The sequence below is a fragment of the Hyperoodon ampullatus genome, assembly GCF_949752795.1.
Source record: "Hyperoodon ampullatus genome assembly, chromosome: 2".
Classification (NCBI taxonomy): domain Eukaryota; kingdom Metazoa; phylum Chordata; class Mammalia; order Artiodactyla; family Ziphiidae; genus Hyperoodon; species Hyperoodon ampullatus.
Window position 1 is genome coordinate 160,797,999 of NC_136915.1, and position 27,956 is coordinate 160,825,954.

Here is a 27,956-nt window from a genome sequence, read left to right on the forward strand (position 1 = left end):
AAATTTTAAGTGAATTTTCATAAAGTGAACACACTTGTGCAACCAGCATTCAGCTCAAGAAAGAGAACATCACCAACAGCCAGAAGCCCCCTTTATGCACCCTTCAGATTACTAACCCCAAGACTACTCACTATCCTGACTTCTAACATCATAGATGCATTTTGCCTGACTTTGAGCTGTATATGAATGGAAACATACAGAATTAACTCTTCGTTGTCAGGTTTCCTGGGCTCTACATTATGTTTATGAGATTCATTCATATGTTGTGTCTGATTGTAAATTAGTTCATTCTTGCTGCTGAATAGTATTCTGTTGTGTAAACACACTACAGTTTATTGTTATTACTGTTGATGGCTATTTGGGTGTTTCCAGTTTGGGGAGATCAGGAATAGTGCTGCTGTGAATGTTCTTATATGTGTCTTTGGATGAATGCATATATACATGCTTGCTGGGTAGAAGTAGAATTGCTCATGTTTACCTTTAGTAAATAGTACCAAACATTTTCCCAAAGTGGTTGTATCAATTTACATTCCCACCAGCCATGAGATTTGTGCTTGCTCTATTCCCATGTTACTTATACTGTTGCAGAATATAGAAAAAAGTGAAAACTTCTAAATATATTCTACAGGTCTACTATTACCCTGACACAAAATTGAGAAAGGACAGAACCAAAAGGAAAACTGTCAGTCATCTTTAAATAGGGCTGTAGAGATACTAAAGAAAATATTAGCAAACTGAGCCTAGAAATAATTTAAAAACCAACAAAAAAGCAGGACCAAGACCAGAGTGAGTTTATTCCAGGAATAGAAGTGTAATTCAACATTAGGAAATCTATTAACATAACACATTAAAATTTATATTAATTTATTAGTGTTTGTTAATATAATTCATTAAGTTCCTATTAATTTATTAATATCATTGTTCATATAATTCATTGAAATAGAAACTTTATTAGTATTTCCTTTAAAAGATGAAAGTAGAAAAAACATAATCTCCAGGGCTGCCGAAAAAACTGTTGATAATACTTAATTTCCATTTCTAATAAAAATTCCACAGAGATATATAAAGGTCCATGTACCTCCCCTTCAGTCTACTTTTCAGATTCATCGTCTATCATTACACCATATGCAGGCTAATTTCTGACTAAAACAACTTACAACTTGATTTTTCCCTTGTTTCTCTACTTATTAGCTGTGCAGCCTTGGGCAAGTTACTTAACCACTCTGTGCTGACTTCCTGTCTAAACTGGAAATAACTGTACCTACCTTAAGCACTAAGGATTAACTCCCTTAAACAGTAAGGGAATCAATAAGTTACTATTATCACTTTTTAATGACAAGACTTCGTTCATCAACCATCCCTTGGCTGGACCATGAGTGCCCTGAGAGCAGGGACTAACAGTGGTACATTTGGGATACTCAAGGAATGTTTGTTGAATCCTGTTCCAAGCTTTCTCATCTTCCTGCCTTTTTTCTTTGTTCTCTCACCCTGTCTACCCCTTCTCCCCTGTCCACCTATCTAAAGCCTAACCCCAAACAGTGAATAACCATTCTTTAGAACACTCTCTTTGTACCATTCTGATGGTGCTTATTACAATGTTTTGAGAACTAAATGAATATAATGTTGTTGCTGTTGTTTTTAACAACACTTAGGACATAATAACCACTCAGTAAAACTTAACTATTGATGGAAGAAATTTTCACATATTGAGGTATGGGGAAGTCACTCAAGCTTATACGTTGGTTTGGCTTGAACTTTATGCTATCTAGAACAGACTGCCTTGTAGCCAATCAACATGCATTGTATATCTGCTCTAACCAATGAAGAAAAGAGTGCACTGTCCAGAAGTAAAGAATGTCCGTTCTGATGACAGAGATAAAAGTCTCCCTTTCTGGGACATCAGTGCTAGTACTCCTTTGATGATAAGGCTCCTTTCCTAGGTGCCAAAGCCATATTAACTTGCTGTGTACAAGCTAATCTGTTTGTTTGTTTGTAACTTTGAAGGAATGTACTCTTATCAGGTTTGATGTTCTTTCTTCTGAAAGAACATAAAATTGTGCTGAAAACCATGCTTCTCCAGAGCAGTTCCTCAGATCTACCGAGAGGCTAACTCCTGGACTATAGTCCTCAGTTTGGCTCAAATAAAACTCTCCTCTATTCTTTTTAAATTTATTTATCTTTGGCTGCATTGGGTCTTTGTTTTGGTGTGCAGGATTCTCATTGCGGTGGCTTCTCTTGTTGCGGAGCATGGGCTCTAGGCGCGTCGGCTTCAGTAGTTGTGGCGCACGGGCTTAGTTGCTCTGTGGTATGTGGGATCTTCCCGGACCAGGGCTCAAACCCGTGTCCCTGCATTGGCAGGCAGATTCTTAAGCACTGTGCCACCAGGGGAGTCCTCTCCTCTACTATTACAGATTGGTTATTGACTATTTTCTTTGACACTATCACAATCACGTTACAGTTTCTGCAGTTTTCTGAGTTCCTTCAGGGCAGAACTATGTAGTACATTTTTGTTTTCACTTTTCAGGGTCTGCCAAAGCACAGTGGCAAAGGCTGAGCTGGGAAGAAGCACCGTGCTGAGGGCCCCGGGGTGTGGGTGGGGTCCCATAAAGCTCAGCGAGATGGGGGACACGCACGCATGCAAACCAAGACACGGAGAGATTGGACCAATCACACAATTTGGGCGTTGAAGGCCCCATCTCCCAAATTTTCATTCACTATTCAAGTTAGAACCAAACTCTCCAGCAATGGATGCAGGTATCTGAGGCCCATGTGGGGCGCTCGGGACACATAACCTTGGGAGGCGGGCGCAGGCGGAACCTTCGTCCTCAGCTCCAAGTTTCCCACGACTCCGCTTCTATCGCTACACTACCAAATAAACGGCCTCCTTCCCCCACCCCCGATGGCCTAGTGTTTTCAACGAAACGATTAACAGACACCTCAACGACTGAGGACCGTTTCTCCAAGCAGCGTTCCCCCAGCGCAGTCGCATGAGTCCCGCAACATAGAGGCGGTGCCCAACGAAGGGCCACCCACGCTTCCCCCGCCCAGTGAGAAAGAGGACGCCGGCCGTAGCTCCGGGCGCGTGCTCTGCCGCTCACGCCGCCCCGCGCTCACGCCGCCCCGCGCTCACGCCGCCCCGCGCTCACGCCGCCCCGCGCTCACGCCGCCCCGCGCTCACGCCGCCCCGCGCTCACGCCGCCCCGCCTCCCTCTCTCCAGTACTTCCTGCTGTGCTGCTCGCAGACCCCCGCCGCGCCGTTGGAGGGACCCGGCGTGTCCCGAGCGCGCTGTTAGCCAGGGTTTGCCGGAAGAGACCGGGCAGCGGGGGAGAGCTGCAGAGGGTGGCGGAGCCCGCCACGCACGCCCAGGGAGGGCAGGGGGAGAGAGGGAGGCAGAGTTAAGCGAGGAGCGCGAGTAAGTGAGCTTGGGTCCGACTTGAGTTCGGCCCCCAAGCCGGCGTCACACCCCGTCTGAAGAAGACAGGCGGTCACATGGCTTCGCCATTCCTGCCTGCGGGAGCCACTACGGGCGACAGCGGCGGAGAGCTGAGCTCGGGGGACGGCTCCGTGGATATGGAATCCCTCCAGAGCCCGGAGACCGAGGCGTCCTGGAGGCTGACAGAGCTGTTTGAGAAGGCTGCCGCGCACTTCCGAGGCCTGGTTCAAGGGGCCAGCAGGGAGCAGCTCTTGTACCTGTATGCCCGGTACAAGCAGGTAAAGTCGCAGGGAAGGGGTGGATGCGGGAGAGCGACCACAGGCCTTCTCTTTCCTCCAAAAAACAGATAGTAAACGTGCTTGATTAATGGCTAGGTGTAACGAAGTTTGCGTGTGTGTGTGTGTGTGTGTTGTTTTTAAATCATCTGCTAAGGATTAGCATTCTGGACATGGAAAGGACCTGTCTGCTATCCTAGGAGTGATATCTAGCTGACCCTGAATGACAGTTTTTCTGTGTCTTCTCTGACTTGCTCAGTGGCCTTGCACTTACGCTTTCACCAGCTTCAGAACATTTACAAAACAAGATTTATCGTTCACTCTTGCCAGAGGGTCGTTTGGAAGTAAACGTAGTAACGTTAAAAAAACATTTCTGAGAATAATAAAGAGGGTGGTGCAATGCAAAATAAAGTATTACTACTTTTATTATTGTGATTTTTTTTAACCCTAAATATCTTAGACTTATGTTTTGGCTGAATATGCTTGTGTTAGATACAGTTATAAAAATTTTAGAGCTAGAAAACACCAGATGAAATAATGCCCTTCTCTTAGGAATAAGGAAACCCGGAGAGAGTAGATAACTTGCCTAGGGTCATACAGAACTAGAACTAGATTGTAGCTCCTGACTCTAAGGCTCCAAAGATTACCTGGAAGTATGGAAATAGTAATAATAATGTCATATGGCATATGAGACATCTTTAATTTATCCTCAAAGAGTAATTGGGTTAGAAAAATAATTGCTTTATCATAATTGACAAATACTTGTTCAGCATCTTTTATGGCAAAACACTTGGGTGTTATGCCTGTGGGGGATGCAGAGAAGCAAAAGCATCATGACACTTGCCATCAAGAGACTTACAAAGTTACTTGAGGTGTTTAGATTTAAACATGTGAAAAATCGCTCACAAGAGTTAAATAACAGTTCAGGAAAACTCCAGCTCTTTGGAACACTGGAAGGAATGAAGTTCTGGATAACAGCCCATTTTATGCCTCTTGGTATCTGTTTCCCCCTGTATTCTTTAAAAAAAAAAAAGTTGTGGGGTCCCTCTGTATTCTTAAACTGAATATACTAAGTAGAGATGAACCTTCTTTTGAAGATTGATGAATATCAGTTAAAGTGACCTGAGAGATATAGCTGGTAGGAACAAATGGTATAAATTATAGTGTTGAATGAAAATATGCCTGAATTGGCCTCAGAATTTGTTTTCATGCAAAAGTCCTGGATATCTGTTTTCTCTTTGGTCATTTATCCTGTCCTAATAACATTAAAATGAGACTTTCAATTATTTAACAAGAATTTATTGAGCATTGTGCTTGGACCAGTAACATGGCTGACTGAGATTCTCTGGACAGTATAAGACTAATTTTCTCCAGATTTCCTAAAAACATTGTTTTTCTTTCTATGACATATATTTATTGATATTAGCATCATCATTATTAAATATCTGATATTCGAGTCATCAGTGAACTATAGTCACCTGTCAGCTGGCAACCATTCTGTCTCAGGTGTACTTCATCCAGATAGTCTGGAAGAGGCGTGTGTTCCTCACCCTCTTGACATTAGTGTGGTTAGAGAGATTCTGTTTCTGGAAATAAAATTCCTCGTTATTGGAGAACAATTATTAGAGAATTAGAGAATAAGATTATGCTTACTTAGATATGTTAGGGCACACAGTGTTTATCAATCTCTTCTAAATATGTTGTTTTTATCAGAATTCTGTGGCAGTATTAAAAATAGCATCTTTGATAGAATAACAAAGTTGAAAGTCCAATATAATTCCTGTATGGTGGATCAGAATTTCTCATAAAATAATTACATTTCTCATAAAATCAACCTTTATCATAAAATAATTACATTTTCTATTCCAAATAGCACTCTATTTTGTCAGCAGGAAGAGGCTGAAAATAAGCTGAGATGTGAACCTTACTTTCTCAGAGCCCTAACATAACATAATAGCTCTTTTAGTCTTGGATAAGCCTATGGCTGCACAATTATCTTTTAGTGAAGTTTCAGAAAGATCACACCAATTAACAGGGTTTTTTTGGTCCTCCATGCATTAGCCTGCACTCTCCCAGCAAAAGATAACTAATTGACACCTGTGAAACTAGAGGTTTCACAGGTGAAACCTGTGACAATTTCAAGCTCCTGTTGAGGAACCTTCAGCACTAGCACAAGTGCGGATACTCAGCATGTCCTCCTACTTTAACCTGGGTACACTTGATTCACTGGCATTTACCATTGGCAAACTTTGTTGAAATATTCTGTTTCAGGGGCACTGGATATATCATACATATATCAGAGAGAACAGAGTTTAGATGATGCTCTGTTAAAGTGCTGCATTTTTTTTTTTTTTTTTTTTTGCGGTACGCGGGCCTCTCACTGTTGTGGCCTCTCCCGTTGCGGAGCACAGGCTCCGGACGCGCAGGCCCAGCGACCATGGCTCACAGGCCCAGCCGCTCCGCGGCACGTGGGATCCTCCCGGACCGGGGCACGAACCCGCGTCCCCTGCACCGGCAGGCGGACTCTCAACCACTGCGCCACCAGGGAAGCCCAAAGTGCTGCATTTTATAACTGTTTCATAGCTTAGGATTCATCATCCCTGATTTGGAAACTGTTACTTACGGTGTCCTAAAATCCTGTAGTTTTATTTTCCCAGTCTTTCTGGATCCAGAACTATTCTTTGAATTTGGGAATACAAAAGCTTCTGTATCAGTGAGGATACTGGGTCAGCTGCTGAACTTTTATTTTTTTATTTTTTATTTTTTTATTTTTTGCGATACGCGGGCCTCTCACTGTTGTGGCCTCTCCCGTTGCGGAGCACAGGCTCTGGACGCGCAGGCTCAGCAGCCATGGCTCACAGGCCTAGCTGCTCCGCGGCATGTGGGATCTTTCCGGACCGGGGCATGAACCCATGTCCCCTGCGTCGGTAGGCAGACTTTCAACCACTGCGCCACCAGGGAAGCCCTGAACTTTTATTTTCATCTCACATAATGGTCTGGAGGTAGGTGATCTAGGGCTGATAGGGTGCTTCTGTTTCATGTGATCATCCAGGGGCTTAGTCTTTGTCTATCTTGTAGTTCAGCCATCCATCAAGGCAGCAGTTCTCAAACTATGGTCCCCTGATAATCCCTCAGACTTTCACAGAATATAAAGTCAAAACTATTTTCATAATAATACCAAGACACTACAGGCATACCTCAGAGATATCAAGGGTTCAGTTGTAGACCACTGCAATAAAGCAAATAGCACAATAAAGTGAGTCACGTGAATGTTTTGGTTTCCCAGTGCATATAAAAGTTATGTTTATACTATACTGTAGTCCATTAAGTGTGCAAAAGTGTTATGTCTAAAAAATGTATATACCTCAATTAAAAAATACTTTATTGCTAAAAAATGCTAACCATCATCTGAGCCTTCAGTGACTCATAATCTTTTCACTAGTGGAGGGTTTGAAATATTGGGAGAATTAGCAAAATGTAACCCAGGGACATGAAGTGAGCAAATGCTATTGGAAAAATGGTGCCGATAGACTTGCTTGATACAGGGTGTCCACAAACCTTTAATTTGTGAAAACCACAGTGTCTGCAAAGCACAGTGAAGCAAAGTGCAGTAAAACGAGATATGCTTGTATTTGCCTTTTTTCTGTGCTGTCATGGCAGATAAAACTGCTGATGTGTTAGCATGAACCAAGGCAGTGGTAGCAGACTGTACTAGTAGTTATTTTTTTTTAACCACTATGTACTCTGAGTTAAAAAAAAAAAAAAAGGCCAGTTTCACTTTAAAATGTCTTTGATGAAGCAGTGAAAATTATTGATTTTTATTCAGTATTAACTCTTGAGTACACATCTTTTTAATATTGTGTGTGATGAAATGGGGGTACACACAAAATACTTCTCCTGCATACTGAATTATGTTGGTTGTTTTGAGGAAAAACACCTGTGTAATTTTTGGTTGCAAGTTGAGCTACCCACATGAAACATGATTTTTACTTAACAGAGCAACTCACTGATAAACTATGCTTATTCAGATTTGAGCATTTGGCATACAGTTTCTTGAAAATGAGTGAAGTCAGCCTGTCACTTCAAGGAAAACAACTGACAGTATTTGTTGCCAGTGACAACATTTGAGCCTTTAAGTGAAAATTAAGTTTGGAAAATCTGTATCTGCCACCCGATCTTGACAGCTTCCTAATACTGAAAAACGTTTTTGATAAGATTAGTGGAGGTTTTAATGATTGTGAACTTCCGATATTGTACGTATAATGAATTGTGTCATTTGGAAGGTCTGCGTAACTCAGTGAACTGTTTTTTCAAATATTTCAGGGAGTGAGGTTACAAATTATGTGTGGATAAAAGATACATTGAAAGTGCAGGTCAGACCAATGGATTTTAATGTAACAGTGTGAAAAATTTGTTGGTATCACTTCAGATTCCACATTGCAATTAACCTTAAAGAAACTGCCACTTGTTTAGTTTGGTGTGATATCAAAGACGAGTATCCACAATTATCTGAAAATGCTACTAAAATACTTTTCTAACAATGTATCTCTGTGAAGTTGAATTTTCTTCATTTACTTGAACCAAAACAGCATATAGTGCAATAGATTGAATGCAGAAGTAGAATACACCTGCCTTCTATTAAGGCAGACAGATTTGCAAATTGTAAAACACTGTCACTTTTCTCACTAAATTTTTTTTCGCTTTAAAATATATATTTTTCATAAAATTTTGTTATTTATGTTAACATGTAATGAGTTTATTATTTTTAAATGAATTAATACATATTTTTAAATTTCTTTTCATTTCTAATCTGGTAAATATTGATAGATATAACCCACATAAACAAAAGCTCTTTGGGGGGCTCAGTTTCTAAGAGTGTAACGGGATTATGAGACCAAAAGGTTTGTGAACTGCTGCCCTAAGATTCTCTTCCCATGGCCAGAGATGGCTCACCATACGCATGTTCTAGCCAGGGCAGAGGGAAAGGGAAGAACAAGCTCCCGTTTCTTTTCTTTTCTTTCTTTTTTTTTTTTTTTTGCGGTACACGGGCCTCTCACTGTTGTGGCCTCTCCCGTTGCAGAGCACAGGCTCCAGACGTGCAGGCTCAGCGGCCATGGCTCACGGGCCCAGCTGCTCCGGGGCATGTGGGATCTTCCCGGACCGGGGCATGAACCCGTGTCCCCTGAATCAGCAGGTGGACTCTCAACCACTGCGCCACCAGGGAAGCCCCAAGCCCCCCTTTCTTTTTAAGGAAGATATTTATATCACTTCCACATACATCCAGCCCCCTGAACCTGGGCAGAAGTTGCATGGCCACATGTAATGTTCAGCTCAATGACCATGTGTCCGGCTGAGACTTCTATTACCATAAGAGAAAGGAAGGATAGATACTGGTATTTGTTTCTGCCACTGGCTGTTGTCTGGATAAAAAAACCACAAATAGTAATAACTGCTATTTTTATGATGCCTAGTAGTTTATCTCATTTCGTATTTCTAACACAGTAGTTCAAGTGATTTTAGAGATGCCAGAACTGAAGCCTAGATTCCATGTGGCATATAAAACAGAGTGTTGTATAGTAGAGTAATATTGGACTTTGGTGTCTAACGGTCCTGGAGTCAAGTCTTGACTCCTAATTCAAGATTTACTCATGTGTGAGCTTCTCTGTACTCATTTATAGAATGAATTTGTAATGGCAAGCCTAACAGGATTGTTGTGTGGCTCATTTGACATACATATGTGAAACTTTTGGTTTATGGTGATTGTTCAAGAAAAGCAGCTCCTGCTCTTTCATCATTTCTTCCCCCGTCCCATCATAACCGGGCTGCCCCTGTGTAAATGTACATTTTAATAACAGCCAGAGGGCCATGTGATTAATGGCTAAGCAAATGGTAGAGATGATGGTTGTTAGGAACTCAGAGATGGATGAGATCATTGTAGATGGAAAGGGTTCTTAGAATTTGAACCTTGAGTGGGACTGCAAGGAGATTTAGCATTTTGAAAAGCTGAGAGAAGTCTTTTTAGGTGAGGGAAATAACATGAGCAAAATAGAATAAAAATTCTAAATGCAATGAGTAGATTAGTCTGGTTAGTGAGTAGACTATCAGTTTGATTTTAGCAAAATGCAAGTGTGTAAGAGTAGAAGGAGGTAGTGGGAAAGTCTTTGAGAAGTAGATGGGGTCCAGATTGTGGTATTTAGCTTTAGGGAAAATAGGTATTTTGTTGAACACATGCCTAATGTATTCATTCTATATGCAATAAACATTTTTTTACTGCCTTAAGTTAGACGCTATGTTATGTGCAATGAGCGACTTAAGAATGGTTTCTTAGAGGCTATATTCTAACAGCAAGATGAGACTACACAAACCTTGCTAACACAAGGTAAAAGTGAAAAGTGCCATCAGAGAGGTATAGAGTAAGTGCTGTGAGGGTTCATCAGAAAGGGAGGTTACTGCTGGCAGTGGGAATCGAGCTGTGTAGTGAATTCTACAGTTGTGTGAATTTCACTTACGCTTATTCACAATGAAAATAATTACCGTGTAGTTTAACTACAAGTGTTTGAGGATTAAAAATAAGTATTGAGCACAAACAAGAGAAGATTATTGTGGAATAAATAGAATTTATATTATTGAGAAACCTTGAAATTTTTTTTGTGTGGCTTTTAGCATCTAAATTTATATTGACTAGTTTCATAATAGGGCACTTTAAAAATAGTGTGCTTTATCCTGGAATTTGAGAGAGATAAAATGCTGATAGTGTTATGAGAATCAGCACAGACAGACGGTATGATGAATTCTGATAAATTGTACTTTAAAGCTTGTTTATTGCATGTTTAAAAATTCTTCTACATTACAAATGGTAATAAGGATTGCATAATCTATATTTATAATTTGTTTTATATATATAATTTTGTCTACTAATTTAGGAATGCACTGTCACCCTTTTTTTTTTTTAATGTATTACACTGTTAGATAACAGTTTTTTTATGCAGTAAGCCAAAGCAGCCTGTATTTAAAGTTTGTTTTTTGGTTTGCTTTTGCAAAGCATGTTAAATTTTGTTATTTTATATGATGCAGATATTTTCTAACCTATAGTTATGAAGTATACATAATAGATTTAAAAATTAGAAGTTTCTCTGACATTTCTTTGAAAAATAAGTTCTTGATTTTACCCCCCTCCCGCTTGATTTAGGTCACAGTTGGAAATTGCAATACTCCTAAACCAGGCTACTTTGACTTTGAAGGAAAGCAAAAATGGTAAGAAATTCTTGGGATCTAATGTGGTTGTTGTAAATGGCTTAGGTGTTTAGGAATTAGAAAGTAGTGAGCAGATTAAAGAATTAGTTTTCTATTCATCTCTTTCTGCTGTAGACTGTGCTAATGATAGGCAGTTGGGAGAGAGATTAAAAGAATCCGATTTTAGATAAATCTCCTAAAGGATTCTTATGCCATGATGTTGGTATATAAGTAGTTCACAACAGACACACATTCCTTACATATGAATTGCTTCTTAGAGAGTAACCAAAAGAGCTACTGGTTGGAATTTTCCTTCCCTGTCATACAGCCCCTAATGGGTCACCACTTCTCCCCTCTGGAGGGATCTTTGGAAGAAGGCCAGGAGGATGGGAAGGTAGAAGAGCAGGGTAAATCCCCATTTTTTTTACTCTTCTCCCCTCCCCAATTTTATCTGCTCATTTCTAGTGCCCTTCTGTTCCTTGCCCACCCATACCATGGTGAAGAAGTGCGTGTAATACCCTGTTGGGCAGAAGGGGGGAAAATAGATACTGAGTCTACTTCTTTCCTAAATACATAAAAAGATTATGCCCTCCTAGATTGTTTTTACTTATAATTCAGAGATTACCTCTTATCATTTGAGGCCTTATTTCCTCTTACCTTGTCTAAGTGAAAAGAGAGAAATTGCATACAATAGGGAACCTTAGTTATAGAAGGAAGGACTTTGGAGCATCAGCCCTGGAATTAAAAGTAGAGAGAGTAGGCTTTAAAAAGAAAAGATGAAATATGGTTATAGAGAGAAGCAGCGTATTTCACAATGTGGTCCCCTGGACAAGTTGCCTGTCTAGGAAATGTTTGTCACTCAGCTGTGAGGAGATGTAGAGTTTGAACCCGAATGCAAATAATAATGTCATTAAGCCCAATTGTTGAGTTCAGCTAACTTTTTTGTGTGTAAGACATTCTCAGCGAAGGAAGCAGTGCTTTGATTTTCATTCTGGTGCAGGTTTTCTTTGCTGATGATAACAAAAAGTTCTCTGACTGGCATTTTATTACTGTTGTAGAGAACACCTGATGTAAATTTTATTGTGAGTTTTTTGTTTCAGTTTAAGAATTATAATTCACCATTATTTTTTTCCCCAAGTTTGCCTGTTATCTCGCTGTTTTTAGTAATTTTTAAAAGTTTAGATTTTACAGCTACTATAATAATTCAGTCAAGAATCATCAATAGATGTTAAAATCATTAGATGAAAAACTACTCGGGAACAATATTCACACAATCTGATCCACAGTTTACTTATTAATTACAAAGAGGAAACCTGGAAATACTGCTTTTACTAAGTCCTGACCCCTATCATTATGGGACAAACTGCTGTCATGTGATGAATTGTAAATGACATGTCACCTATATGTTGCTCTTGCCAAATATTTAACCTGATTCTAATCATGATTAATCATTTTTGGCAAGAACACTCTGTAGGTGAGGAAACAATCAGACAAATGCAAATTGAAAGATTTTATAAAACAGCTGGTTCAGACTCTTAGAAGATAGCAATATCATGGAAGACAAAAAAGTCTAAAGATACATGAAACTCAGTGCTGTGTGTAAATCTTGATTGGCTCCTCATCTGGGAGAAGAAAGCTATAAAGAACCTTTTGGGGAAGTCATGGAAATCTGAATACGGTCTATATACATTTATTTAATAGTACTGATATTAAGTTTCTTCACTTTGAAGAATATATATTTGACATATATTTGGGGTAAAGTGTTATGATGTATACAAGTAACTTTCAAGAGATTCAGCAAAAATAAATTTAGGAAACCTCAGAAAGATGTTCTGTTCATCATAGGAGCAGGCAGGTAGTGAGAAAACTGTGGGACTGAGTTCTGTTTTACAGTAGATCAGTGGCTGTACATCCCGGTTGGAGGTAGAAAGAATTGGCAGGGAAAAGCCAAGAAGGAGGCCTGTCCTAGCAGCTGGCAAAAAAGAAGAAAAGGAAAATGCAGAAGGGGGCTCAGGACTAAAGTATTGCCCTTGGTATTAAAGTGCAGGAAGTCCCTACCTTCTTACTCACTGTATTCTTATCTCTGTCTTCACCTCCCCTCGCCTTTTTTTTTTTTTTTTTTTTGCGGTATGTGGGCCTCTCACTGCTGTGGCCTCTCCCGGTGCGGAGCACAGGCTCCGGACGCGCAGGCTCAGCGGCCATGGCTCATGGGCCCAGCCGCTCCGCGGCATGTGGGATCCTCCCAGACCGGGGCACGAACCCGTGTCCCCTGCATCGGCAGGCGGACTCTCAACCACTGCGCCACCAGGGAAGCCCCTCCCCTCACCTTTTTTTTTGAATTTTATTTTACTTTTTTATACCACAGGTTCTTATTACTTATCCATTTTAGACATATTAGTGTATACATGTCAATCCCAATCTCCCAATTCATCACACCACCACCACTGCTCCCCCGCCACTTTCCCCCCTTGGTGTCCATACATTTGTTCTCTACATCTGTGTCTCAATCTCTGCCCTGCAAACTGGTTCATCTGTACCATTTTTCTAGGTTCTACATATATGCGTTAATATACGATATTTGTTTTTCTCTTTCTGACTTACTTCACTCTGTATGACAGTCTCTAGATCCATCCACGTCTCTACAAATGACCCAATTTCGTTCCTTTTTATGGCTGCGTAATAGTCCATTGTATATATGTACCACATCTTCTTTATCCATTCGTCTGTAGATGGGCATTTAGGTTGCTTCCTTGTCCTGGCTATTGTAAATAGTGCTACAATGAACAATGGGGTGCATGTGTCTTTTTGAATTATGGTTTTCTCTGGTTATATGCCCGGTAGTGGGATTGCTGGGTCATATGGTAATTCTATTTTTGGTTTTTTAAGGAACCTCCATACTGTTCTCCATAGTGACTATCAACTTATATTCCCACCAACAGTGCAAGAGGGTTCCCTTTTCTTTACACCTTCTCCAGCATTTGTTGTTTGTATATTTTCTGATGATGCCCATTCTAACTGGTGTGAGGTGATATCTCATTGTAGTTTTGATTTGCATTTCTCTAATAATTAGTGATGTTGAGCAGCTTTTCATGTGCTTCTTGGCCATCTGTATGTCTTCTTTGGAGAAATGTCTATTTAGGTCTTCTGCCCATTTATAAATATCAATTGGGGGAGTTTTAAAATCTTAGGTAGTACAATAGTGTGTCATCTTCCAGAATTCAACAGATGTGCAATATTTGTGTAATTTTAAAATTTCATGGGGCAGGGTGATTAGGCAAAAAAATGTCTAAAAGGGCTTCTTAGGTGGGGTGATAAGGTCTGTATTGCTATGGACCAATGAAATGCAAAAAGAGAAGGCTACTCATATATGGCTTATTATATCGGTATCTCCTGACCCTTAAAATGTGTGTGCCTTTTTTTAATAATAAAAAGAAGAAATATACTGTTTGTGTTCCTTACATAGTTAATGATAGGTCATTTTGGATATTCTCTACTTTAGGGAAGCATGGAAAGCACTTGGTGATTCAAGCCCCAGCCGAGCGATGCAGGAGTATATTGCTGTAGTTAAAAAATTAGATCCAAGTTGGAATCCTCAGGTAAGACCGAATGATTGTAAATAATATTTTCCAATAACATATTATCTTTCTCTCAAATAAATGTTTAAAACTAAGCTTTAGGCTTAAATAACATCCTTAAAGTTTTATTTTCTCAAATCAAAAGATTATAAAGTTATTGCAGTATTTATCTAAAAATACTATTGCTTATATGTTAACATAATCAGCTACTGATACTGAGAACTTCTCTGAATTGTAGAGCATTTTTAAAAGCATAATTGTAATTTCAGTCGTGTAAAAACTCAGTTCATTTCAGAATTTTTTTTTTTTTTTTTTTTTTTTTTTTTTGTGGTACGCGGGCCTCTCACCGCCGTGGCCTCTCCCGTTGCGGAGCACAGGCTCCGGACGCGCAGGCTCAGCAGCCATGGCTCACGGGCCCAGCCGCTCCGCGGCATATGGGATCCTCCCAGACCGGGGCACGAACCCGCACCCCCCGCATCGGCAGGCGGACTCTCAACCACTGCGCCACCAGGGAGGCCCTCATTTCAGAATTTGAAAGAGTTTAACTTGAGATCATATTATTGAGAAATGGAAGTTTTTTTTTTTTAATGAGCACTTTCTATGAAAGTACAAAATGTTTGTTGATAGGGATAAAATATGAATGACATGCTTTCTGCCATTATGTAAAGTACCTTATAGAATATAAAACATATCAAAAATAGAGTAACAGTATAAAACAATAATAATGTGAATGCTAGGGTATCCAGTGGAAGAACAGATTACTTTGGATTTTGGCAGCAGTTATTACATTGTTACATATTTATTACCAGTATGAAGGAATTTTATTCCACCAGTGATGGAATCTTAAAATGTCAGAGTTGTAAGGAATCTTAAAGATTTATACGTTATGACATATAAAAGTATATCTTAATTATGAGTACAAAGGGGGAGAGATAACCAAGTTAGGATATCTCTAATGATACAACTGCCTTTCGGAAATCATTGAAACATTTCCTGATGTTTTTGATGTGCATGAGTATTCATTCTCAGAAACATTCCTTTTTATTAATATCTTTTATAAAACATCAAATTTGCATACAGATATATACCATAAAGGTCCTAAGGACTTAAACTCTGAAATTCAGTGGTAAAAACAGGTGCATCTCTGAGCTGAACTCAGCCTGAACACAAATGGCATGATATTTATTTATTTATTAACATCTTTATTGGAGTATAATTTCTTTACAATGATGTGTTAGTGTCTGCTGTATAACAAAGTGAATCAGCTGTACATATACATACATCCCCATGTCCCCTCTCTCTTGCGTCCCCCTCCCACCTTCCCTATCCCACCCCTCTAGGTGGTCACAAAGCACCGAGCTGATCTCCCTGTGGCACGATATTTAAAAAAAACAAAAACAAGACTTGAAATTGCATGCCTTTAAGTGAGTCCTTACTCTTCAGGTCCAGCCGCTGTGGTCTCAGGTCTTCCCTATTGACTTATACTTGACTGTTTCTGATGCCTGGCTTATGTAGGTATTTGAGTTGATAACTTCTGATAAATGACAGAATTTATGATTTCTTACCTTCAATACTTTAATCACTAAGTAAAATTCCGTTAACTATGACTCTTACAAATGCACAGTCCATGTAGTTAGGTAGTTCTTCCTTAGGGAAACCCAAACAGGCATTAAGGATGTTTTTTAAAATATCTAAGTCTTACCTATTGAACTTCTAAAACTTGAGTGAACTAAGCAGAACCAAAGATACTTTCTTTCTTTTTTCTTTTCTTTCCAACATCTTCATTGGACAAAGATACTTTCAAGTAAAAATGATTCTTTAATACATTGTTCTAAAAATATGTTAACATCATAATCTAGTTGTAAACAGGAATTTTACGTTTCATTTATGTTTTAATTTTTAGTTTAAACATTCTGAGCTGGTCCCTTTGACTCATAGCTTTTTTTCCCCCTTGTTTTTGATTGGTATGGGGCAGATCATAATCTCAATCTCAAGAGATTTGGTATTTGGTTCATTATCTTTTTTTTTTTTTAGACTTTATTTATTTATTTATTTATTGTGGTACATGGGCCTCTCACTGTTGTGGCCTCTCCCGCTGTGGAGCACAGGCTCCGGACACGCAGGCTCAGCGGCCATGGCTCACGGGCCCAGCCGCTCCGCGGCATGTGGGATCTTCCCGGACCGGGGCACGAACCCGTGTCCTCTGCATCGGCAGGCGGACTCTCAACCACTGCGCCACCAGGGAAGCCCTGGTTCATTACCTTTTAGGTTAAAAGAACCATTTTCTTTCGATACTTGTTTCTAAAAATGATGAAATAATAACGACTCTCATGCTGAGTGTGTTAAGTTCTTTGCATGTATTGCCCTTTGAAATCTTCATAAGAATTTTAAGAATTAGGAACTATTATTGTCTGTATTTTAAAAAAGAGAAAATTCAGGCACAGAGGGCCTTAGTAACTTTTCTAAGATTAGCCAGCTAATGAATGGTGTTGCCAGGATTTGGACCTATCCTTATATGAGTCCAGATCCCCACCCCTGATCACTCTGCTATCTGTTCTATAGCTGACATTATGTGTATTAAAAAAAGCATGTAAACTTAAGTGTATAGAAAATTCAAGTAAAGATAGTTATTTATTTTAAATTTATTATTTTAAAATTTTATTTTATTTTTGGCTGCGTTGGGTCTTTGCTGCTGCGCGCGGGCTTTCTCTAGTTGTGAGTGGGGCTACTCTTTGTTGCTGTGCGCGGGCTTCTCATTGCAGTGGCTTCTCTTGTTGAGGAACATGTTCTCTAGGTGTGCGGGCTTCAGCAGTTGTGGTGTGTGGGCTCAGTAGTTGTGGCTCATGGGCTCTAGAGCGCAGGCTCAGTAGTTGTGGCACATGGGCATAGTTGCTCTGCGGCATGTGGGATCTTCCTGGACCAGGGCTTGAACCCGTGTGCCCTACATTGGCAGACGATTCTTAACCACTCCGCCACCAGGGAATACCAAGATAGTTACTTTTTAAATCAAAGCTACAGGGTACCTTGAAGTATAAAATGAATAGTGCTTTAAAATGTAACCCTTTGCCTGTTATCTGTTTTGTTTCGTCTTTCTCAAGAATGTACTGTTGAATGTCTAATATAGTCAAGGCAGTTCTTTTGCTTTTATGTACATAGTTTTTTGGGAGGGAGGCAGAGAGGGTGAGTTTTTCTTTTTTTTTTTTTAAATAAATTTATTTATTTTTATTTTTGGCTGCATTGGGTCTCTGCTGGAGCACACGGGCTTTCTCTAGCTGCGGCGAGCGGGGGCTCTTCTTTGTTGCAGTGCGCGAGCTTCTCACTGCGGTGGTTTCTCTTGCTGCACAGCAGGGGCTTCAGTAGTTGTGGCTCGCGGGCTCTAGAGTGCAGGCTCAGTAGTTGTGGCACACGGGCTTAGTTGCTCTGCAGCATGCAGGATCCTCCTGGATCAGGGCTCGAACCCCTGTCCCCAGCATTGGCAGGCAGATTCTTAACCACTGCGCCACTAGGGAAGTCCCAAGGGTGAGTTTTTATTTTGGTATAATTTTATTTCTTTTTTTTTTTTTTTTTTTTTTGCGGTACGCAAGCCTCTCACTGTTGTGGCCTCTCCCATTGCGGAGCACAGGCTCCAGACGCGCAGGCTCAGTTGCCATGGCTCATGGGCCCAGCCGCTCCGCGGCATGTGGGATCTTCCTGGACCAGGGCACGAACCCGCATCCCCTGCATTGACAGGCAGACTGTCAACCACTGCGCCCCCAGGGAAGCCCTATTTCTATTATTTTTGACAAATAAAAATTATATATATTTAAGGTATACAATGTGATGTTTTGGTGTTTGGTGTATATCTTGTGAAATGATTATCACAGTCAAACTGATTAATATATCCCTCACCTCCCGTATTTATCATGGTTTTATGTGTGTGTGTGGTGAGAACACTTGAGATCTACTCTCTAAGCAAATTTCATGTATACGATACATTATTATTAATTAGTGTACTTATTAGTAACTAATAATAGTACATTATTATTAACTAAAGTATACTGGATGTTACTTTTTTTAAAGTTTCAAGAATAGTACAAGACACTTCTGGATGGCCTTTGTCTAGTTACACCAGTTTTTTTTCTACATTTGTTTTAGCATTCTTTCTCTATTTACTCATAAATACATATATACTACATATAAATAAGCTTTTTCGGAATTATTTTATTATTTTTGAACTAAAAGTTATAGACATCATGTCCCTTCACTACTTAGTACTTCAATATGTTACTATACTGCAGTTATCTAAATTGGTAAATTTTTTTTTTTTTTGGTGTCATGAATTCTTTTGAAATTCTTTTTTTTTCAGAACCCTGGGCTCAAGAGTTCCTCCAGGGCATGTGTCTGTGTGTGTATGTGTATAGATATGTGTGTGTATGCATATTTCTTTTAATATAAAAATTGTAAATGTATATTTAAGGTATATAATATGATTTGATGTATATATACACAGTGAAATGATTAGTCAAGCTAACTAATATAACATCTCCTCTCATAGTCACCTTTTCTCTATGTGTGTGTGATGAAAACACCTGAGGTTTACTCTCTTAGCATATTTCCGGTATTCAGTACAGCGTTATTAACTGTAGTCATCATGCCTGTACATTAGATCCCTAGACTTATTCATCCTGCATAACTGCAACTTTGTACCCTTTGACCAATATCTTGCTATTTCCCCTATCCATTGGTAAATAACATTCTATTCTCTGCTTCTATGAATTTCACTTTTTAATTTTTTTAGATTCTATATATGAGATCATATAATGCTTGTCTTTCTCTGTCTGACTTATTTCACTTAGCATAATGTCCTCCAGGTTCATCCATGTTGTCATAAGTGGTAAGATTTCCTTCGTTCTCATGGCTGAATAATGTTCTGGGGGGTGTGTGTGTATACACACACACACACACACACACACACACTATATCTTGTTTATGCATTCATCCATACATGGACACTTAGGTTGTTTCCATATATTGGCTATTGTGAATAATGCTAAAAACATGAGAGGTCAAGATATCTCTTTGAGATCCTGATTTCATTTCCTTTAGATGTATACCCAGAAGTGAGATTGCTGGATCATGTGGGAGTTCTATTTTTAATTTTTTGAAGAACCTCCATACTGTTTCTCATAATGGCTATAGCAATTTACATTCCTACCAATAATATACGATTCTCTTTTCTCAAAATCAGGAATTTTAACATTGATTCAATATTACTGTAAAATCCATAGTTCATATTCAAGTTTATCACTTATCTAAAATATGTCTTTCATAGTTATTTTTAAAAATTCTGATCCATCATCCAGTCCAGGGTCATGCATTGCATCTAGTTGTCGTCTCTTTAGTCTTCTTTAATCTGGAATGGTTTCTCAGCCTTTCTTTTTCTCTCTTGACTGTGATATTTTTGAAGAGTATAGGCCAGTTATTTTGTAGAGTGCCCTTCAGTTTGTTTGTCTGTTTTCTCATGAGTAGATTTAGATCATACGCTTTTAAGAGGAATACCACAGAATTCTTCTCAATGCATTATACCAGGACATACATGATGTCTGTTTGCCCCAAAATTGGTTGTTAACATTGATCACTTGCTTAAGGTGGTGTCTGCCAGATTTCTCTACTGTAGCTTTCCTTTTTCCCCCTTTGTAATTTATGAGTAATTTGTGGGGAGATACTTTGAGACTATGTAAATATCCTTTTCCTAATCAGATTTCACTGACTACTTTTAACATCCATTAATGATTTTCTAACTCCATCATTTCTTCTACATTTATTATTTGGCATTCCACTGTAAGGGTGGGCTTTCCCTTCTCCCCTATTTATTTATTCATTTTCAAGAACTGTGAAAGGTGTAGGATTGTACTCTACTTGCAAGCTAATAAGTTAGCCTGTTACTGTTTCTTAGATGCTGGCAGAGGCTCCTGGGTCTGAGCCAAAGGACTTTATTATTCACGGCATGGCAAACTGAATGAGCTTCATTTGATTTGCATCAGTTTCTTGTGTCCCCTAAGTCCCACAGGTGTGATGCAGGTGGGCCTAGATGGATTCCTGCATATGCAGTGGGTCGTGCTATAGGGAAGGAGCACTGAGCTTTGGGGATTCGCCACTTTTATAGCAGGTAGAAGCAAGCCTGATATTTGTCAGGGGTTGGGAAGACATGACGTCATCCCTGAAGGTGGCTTACTATGCGTACAATCCTGAGAAAAGGCCTAGATAAAGAGTGGTCAGAGGGCTTCCTTGGTGGTGCAGTGGTTAAGAATCTGCCTGCCAAAGCAGGGGACACGGGTTCGAGCCCTGGCCTGGGAGGATCCCACATGCCGTGGAGCAACTAAGCCTGTGTGCCACAACTACTGAGCCTGTGCTCTAGAGCCTGCAAACCACAACTACTGAGCCCATGAGCCACAACTACTGAAGCCTGTGCACCTAGAGCCTGTGCGCCACAACAAGAGAAGCCACTGAAATGAGAAGCCTGCACACCGCAATGAAGAGTAGCCCCCGCTCACTGCAACTAGAGAAAGCCTGCGCACAGCAACGAAGACCCAACACAGCCAAAACTAAATAAACTAAAATAAATTAATTAAAAAAATAATAAAGCTTAAAAAAAAAGAAAAAGAGTGGTTAGAGCCTGGCATACTGAACATGAATGTATAAGGATGCTCAGGGCCCATGGTTGATTGCCTCACCCAATATATACCAGTATATACTCATAGATTTCTATTTTATTCAATGGGTAGTAGTCAGTTACCATCATTATTTGGCCACTGGGAGCCCATTCAAGATGGCTCCCCTGTCCTTTTGATATGTCTCCATCATTCTTTGAGCACTTTCTTATTTTCTGGCACAAGATGTTTCAGGCTGTATTAGTCTCCTAGGGTTGCCACAAACTAGTACTTTGTAGTTTAAAACAAGAGAAATTTATTCTCTTGTAGTACTGGAGACCAGAATTCTGAAAATAAGGTGTTAGCAGAGCCATGCTGTCTTTGGAAGCTTCAGGGAGGAATCCATCCTTGCCTCGGCCAGCTTCTGATGGCCTCAGATAGTCCTTAGTTTGTGGCAGCATAACTCCAGTTGCTGTCTCTGTCTTCCATGGCCTTCTTCTCTGTCTCTGTCTCCAGATCTCCCTTACTTTCTCTTATATGGACAACCAGTCATTGGATTTAGGGCTCACCTTAAACCTCATCTTAACTTTTTCCCCTAGCTTTATTGAGATGTAACTGACATATAACATTGTATAAGTTTAAGGTGTACAGTATGTTGATTTGACACATATGTATTGCAAAATGATTACCACCATAGCTAACACCTCCATCATGTCACATAATTACTATTTCTGTTTTGTGGTGAGAACATTAAAGATCTACTCCTTTAGTAATTTTCAAGTATATAATACAGTATTATTAACTATAATCACCATGCTGTACATTAGATCCCCAGAACTTATTCATTTTATAGCTTGAAGTTTGTACCTTTGACCAACATTTTCCCCATTTCTCCCTCACCCCCGAGGCCCCTGGTAAAAACCATTCTACTCTTTGTTTCTATGAGTTTGGCTTTTATAAGTTCCACATGTAAGTGATGTTATGTAGTAGTTGTCTTTCTCTGACTTTTTTCACTTAGAATAATACCTTCAAGGCCCATTCATGTTGTTGCAAATAGTAGGATTTCCTTCTTTCTCATGGCTGAATTATATATATATATATATATATATATATCTTACATCCTTTATTCATCTGTTGATGACACTTAGGTTGTTTCCATATCTTGGCTATTATAAATAATGCTGCAATGAACATGGGAGTAAAGATATTTCTTCAAGATCCAGTTTTCATTTCTTTTGGATATAAACACAGATGTGAGATTGCTGGATCATATGGTAGTTTTTGAGAAACCTCCATACTGTTTTCTGTAGTGGTTGTACCAGTACATTTCTTTGTTTTTTTAAAAAAATTAATTCATTTATTTTTGGCTGCATTGGGTCTTCGTTGCCGCACATGGGCTTTCTCTAGTTGCGGCGAGTGGGGGCTACTCTTTGTTGGGGTGTGCAGGCTTCTCATTGCAGTGGCTTCTCTTGTTGCGGAGCACGGCCTCTAGGTGCTCAGGCCTCAGTAGTTGTGGCTTGCGGGTTCTAGAGCACAGGCTCAGTAGTTGTGGCGCATGGGCTTAGTTGCTCTGTGGCATGTGGGATCTTCCCGGACCAGGGCTCAAACCTGTGTCCCGTGCATTGGCAGGCAGATTCTTAATCACTGCGACACCAGGGAAGTCCCCAATTTACATTTCTACTAGCATCGCACAAGGGTTTTTTTTCCTCCACCTCCTCACCAACACTTGTTATCTCTTGTCTTTTTGATGATAGCCATTCTAACAGGTGTGATGTTTCACTGTGGTTTTGATTTGCATTTCCCTGATGATTAGTGATGTCAAGCACCTTTTCATGTATTTGTTGGCTATTTGAATGTCTTCTTCAGAAAAATGTCTATTCATTTCTGCCCATTTTTAAATCAGATTTTTTTCTTTTTTTGCTGTTGAGTTATATGAGTTCTTTATATGTTTTGAATATTAATCCTTTATTACATATGTGATTTGCAAATATTTTCTCCCATTCAGTAGGTTATCTTTTCATTTTGTTGATGGTTTCCATTGCTGTTTGGAAGTTTTTAGTTTGATGTAGTCCCCATTTATTAATTTTTGCTTTTGTTGCTTTTGCTTTTCATGTCAAATCCAAAAAATCATTGCCAAGACCAGTGTCAAGGAGCTTTCCCCCTATGTTTTCTTCTAGGAGCTTTATGATTTTTTTTTTATGCTTATATTCTTTTTTTTTTTTTTTTTTTTTTTTTTTTGCAGTACACGGGCCTCTCACTGTTGTGGCCTCTCCCGTTGTGGAGCACAGGCTCCGGACATGCAGGCTCAGTGGCCATGGCTCACAGGCCCAGCCGCTCCGCGGCATGTGGGATCTTCCCGGACCGGGGCACGAGCCCATGTCTCCTGCATCGGCAGGCAGACTCTCAACCACTGTGCCACCAGGGAAGCCCTATGCTTATGTTCTTAACCCGTTTCAGGTTAATGTTTGTAGGTAGTATAAGATAAGGGTCCAATTTCATTCTTATACCTGTGCTTATCCAGTTTTCCCAGCACCGTTTATTGAAGAGACTACCCTTTCCATTGAGTATTCTGGGCTCCCTTGTCAAATATTAGTTGACTGTATACCTCATCTTGATGACACCTGCAAAGACCCGTTTCCAAATAAAGTCTCATTCTCAGATACCTAGGGTTAGGACTTGAACATATCTTTGGGGGTTTGGGGGAACAATTCAACTCACTACACAGGCTCATCTTATACTTTCCCTGTCCTTATCCTAGAATTGGTTGTTTCCCTTTGGTTCCTTTCAGTAGGGAATGATATTTAGAAACCGAAGTCTGGGTGTTGGTTATGTTCATTGCTACCGCTGTCATTACTTCTAGGCCCTCTCAGCAGACATACCTGAAAAATACATATGCTCAAATGCATGTATACATACACACATATACTTATATGTATGTGTACACACATACATATGTATGCATACAGATATGTACATACACACAGGTATATAGTCATTGTAGACACAGACGTGTATATATACACACACACACACCCCTACATAATCTTCTCTAACATATGTATCCTATGTCTGTATTTTTATATTTATTTACTTACATATTAAAAACCACAAGTTCATATTGGTACCTGATTCCAACCCAACACTATAGAGTACATTGTAGTCTTCCCTCTTTCCATATTTGTAACTGCTTTCTACAACAGAACCCTGGCTGCTAATATTCTCATTATATTTACTCATTATATTACCTAGAATACACAGGAAGCAGTTTCAGAATTGCTAACCTATACTGCTGTGAAAGAAAAGCAAGTTTACTAACTCAAGTTCACTATTTGTTTACAGGTTGTTTATGTTTTTATTTTTTAAGTAAAATTTATATACGGTGAAATCCTCAAATTTTAAGTGTATAATTTGATGTTTTAACAAATATTCAAGGTACTTTTGTAAAAACTTTGATAAAATTGGAAAATAATTGCATCTCAGTCACCTTATTTTTCCTGACTGCTTCCTAATTGACTGTGGTCATTTGGAAGATTAAGATTCTTTTTAATGTGAATGCCCTGTCCCATGAAGTAACTCTGTTCTGAAGTGGCTGCCTTGCTTCTAAATAGATAACATGGACACAAAGATGTGTTTTTATAGCCTGATAAATATATTAGCAGTTCTAGAAGAGGACATTTTCAAAATTAAAGAATTAAGTGTTTTTCTGTATTTCCTAGTTAACACTTGATGTATTTCCATAGCTCTTTTGAGAAGATTCTTATTCCAAGGTGCATAGTGTCATGAATAGCATTTCTTTTGAGTCTTCTGTAAAGGCTTTTGAGTATGAATAGCAGGATGATTTAATTTGAGTTTATTTGGTATCTGTTGGTCCTACACGTTAGGCCAAAAAAGAAAAAAAAGCATTTAATCACCTCTTTGTAGATCTTACTTATTAAAAGACCAATATCATGTATTTTGCATATATAATTAAAGTTTATCTGTCATAGATTGCTGTTTCATGTTGAACCAAATATAAAATGAGGACTTTTGTCCTTTTTTTGGACATCTGTTAAGGTAGTATTGATATTAGTCATTCATTCATTCTACTCATTCATTGTACACTTATTGTGTATAGGTTATAGCCCTAGGGGCTGGGGCTGTATTAGTGTACAAAGGAGAACTGTCTCTGTTCTTAGGCAGTTTACAGTTTAGCAGGCATAAGTAATAAAATAAGTAAATATTGTAATGTGTGAGAAGGTGATCAGTGCTATGGAGAGAAAGCAGCAGAGAAGGATACAGTATATGGGAGGTGGGGTTACAATTTTTTTTTTTTTTTTTCCGGTACGCGCGCCTCTCACAGTTGTGGCCTCTCCCGTTGCGGAGCACAGGCTCCGGACGCGCAGGCTCAGCGGCCATGGCTCACAGGCCCAGCCGCTCCACGGCACGTGGGATCTTCCCAGACCGGGACACGCACCCGTGTCCCCTGCATCGGCAGGCGGACTCTCAACCACTGCGCCACCAGGGAAGCCCCAATTTTTTTTTTTTTAAATTTATTTATTTATTATTTTATTTTATTTTATTTTATTTTATTTTATTTTATTTTATTTTATTATTTTATTTTATTTTATTTTATTTTATTTTTGCGGTACGCGGGCCTCTCACTGTCGTGGCCTCTCCCGCTGCGGAGCACAGGCTCCGGACGCGCAGGCCCAGCGGCCATAGCTCACGGGCCCAGCCGCTCCACGGCATGTGGGATCTTCCCGGACCTGGGCACGAACCCGTGTCCCCTGCATCGACAGGCGGACTCTCAACCACTGCGCCACCAGGGAAGCCCCTTTTTTTATTTTTAAAAATAAATTTACTTACTTATTTTTGGCTGTGTTGGGTCTTCGTTGCTGCGCGCGGGCCTTCTCTCGTTGTGGCGAGTGTGGGCTACTCTTCGTTGTGGTGCGCGGACTTCTCGTTGCAGTGGCTTCTCTTGTTGTGGAGCACGGGCTCTAGGTGTTCAGGCTTCAGTAGTTGTGGCACGCGGGCTCAGTAGTTGTGGCGCACGGGCTTAGTTGCTCCGTGGCATGTGGGATCTTCCTGGACCAGGGCTCAAACCCGTGTCCCCTGCATTGGCAGGTAGATTCTTAACCACTGCGCCACCAGGGAAGTCCGGGGGTTACAATTTTAAATGGTCAAGGAAGGCTCACTGAAGAGGTGACATTGAGCATAGATATGAAGGAGTGAAAGAGTGAACCGTACAGGTATCCGGGGAAGAGCATTCTGTATGGAGGAAATAGCCAGTGCAAGTCCCTAAGGCAGGATCATGCCTGGTGTGCTCTAGAAACTGCTAGGAGGACTGAATAGGTATATGGGAATGGGGGCAGGGTAGAGAAATAGGAAATGAGGTAGGGTGGAGCACATGGGATAGTCTGTTATAAGGATTATGGCTTTTATTCTAATGAGAAGGGAAATACACTTTGTAAACTTGTAAAAAGATATAGATATTCTATATTGCCCAGTAAATAGTATTTTAATGAAGGTAATACAGGCATATGGAAATAGAAATTCAAACAGTATGAAAGGGTATAAAATAAAACTTTATAAAGTTCTTTGTCCCATACATCATACACCATTCAGTCCTATTTCCTAGTAGACCTATCCACTTGTAACTGTTTTTGTAATTCTGCACTGCTACCTCCATAACACTAACATCTAAGTTTTTTTCTAAGTTTTTTTCTTTTAAAAAAGTGTTCTTCGTAAATTGAACATTTATTTGTCAGACAGACAGATGAAGGTTAATCAGGATAGTTCCTGCAGTTTCATTCCTCTTTGCCATGTACCTCCATTTCTACTCACACGTAGTAAAGCCTCTTGTGACCACCAGAGGGAGCAAAGTTCCCTATAAATGAGAATTTTCTTCTCAGGAATTTCTAGGGCTTTCTGTGTGTTTCAGTAGTATTGTTAAAACCTTGCTTCTCATTGGCCATTTACTCTTTTGCCTTTTTTTTAACTCCTTCGATCTTTAAAATTTTTATATGTACTTGGGATCTTACTAGTGACTTTATTTTTCTTCACCTTACTGGTCTGATGACTCTTAGGTTAGCATCCACTGTATTATATTTGTGTATTGTCCATAAAGATAAATAGCGTAGAGGGGAGAACTGACACTCTCTTTTGTTCTAAGCGGTTATCTAGCTGTGTAGTAGCCTTTTGTAAATTTTTCTGCTATTCATCTGTGGTTTTTGCAGCATCATCTACTTATCTTTTACCTATAAATATTCATTGAATATTAGAATAGATAAATTCATACATATAGTATACTTACCTAAAAGGTAGTCATCATTTTTGAAATTTATATTTAATAGTTAGGCAGATATGTATATTTTGACCAGGAAGTTATCTTCTTTGGTTTTTTTCCTTGTCATTCATATTTAATTTTTGTAGACTATCAGGTATTGGTATTGAAATGTTTCTTTTCTCTAGCTGCCTGATGCTGGAGGATAATTCTATAAGTTACCTTTTTTCATGTATGAAAACTCTCATCTCAGAACTTCATCTAACCTTTATATAGTACTACATTTAGTCTATAAGCGCCTCAAAGCCTAGGACCATGTTGGATTCATCTTTGTATTCTGACCATACTGCCTACAGTGTTTAGCACAGGGCAGTGCCACAGAAGGTACCTACCAAGTAGTTCTTAGATTATTCTAATTTCCTTTTCAAATGACACTACTTCCTTTACATTTCTCTCTTAGGACAGGACCCTGTTCTGGCTCCTCTCTTGTTTCTTCAAGTTCCAGGGCATAACTTATACTCTGGAAATTAAATATTAAGGAGATTATT

At 39.5% G+C, this 27,956-nt stretch overlaps 1 protein-coding gene across 4 annotated transcripts in view; it reads left to right on the top strand.

Annotated features, from left to right (window-relative positions):
• Positions 1-3,417: 3,417 nt before the first annotated feature.
• Positions 3,418-27,956, top strand: part of ACBD6 (acyl-CoA binding domain containing 6) — a gene marked incomplete at its 3' end in the record, with an annotated part of 230,170 nt that continues 205,631 nt past the window's right edge. For all 4 annotated transcript variants that reach the window (XR_013810719.1, XM_079697808.1, XM_079697807.1 and 1 more), the window contains exons 1-3: positions 3,418-3,712; positions 10,899-10,963; positions 14,442-14,538. Coding sequence is in view for 3 of the 4 variants with exons in the window: in XM_079697808.1 (XP_079553934.1) it covers positions 3,491-3,712; positions 10,899-10,963; positions 14,442-14,538 (384 nt within the window). The remainder of the gene's footprint in view (positions 3,713-10,898; positions 10,964-14,441; positions 14,539-27,956) is intronic.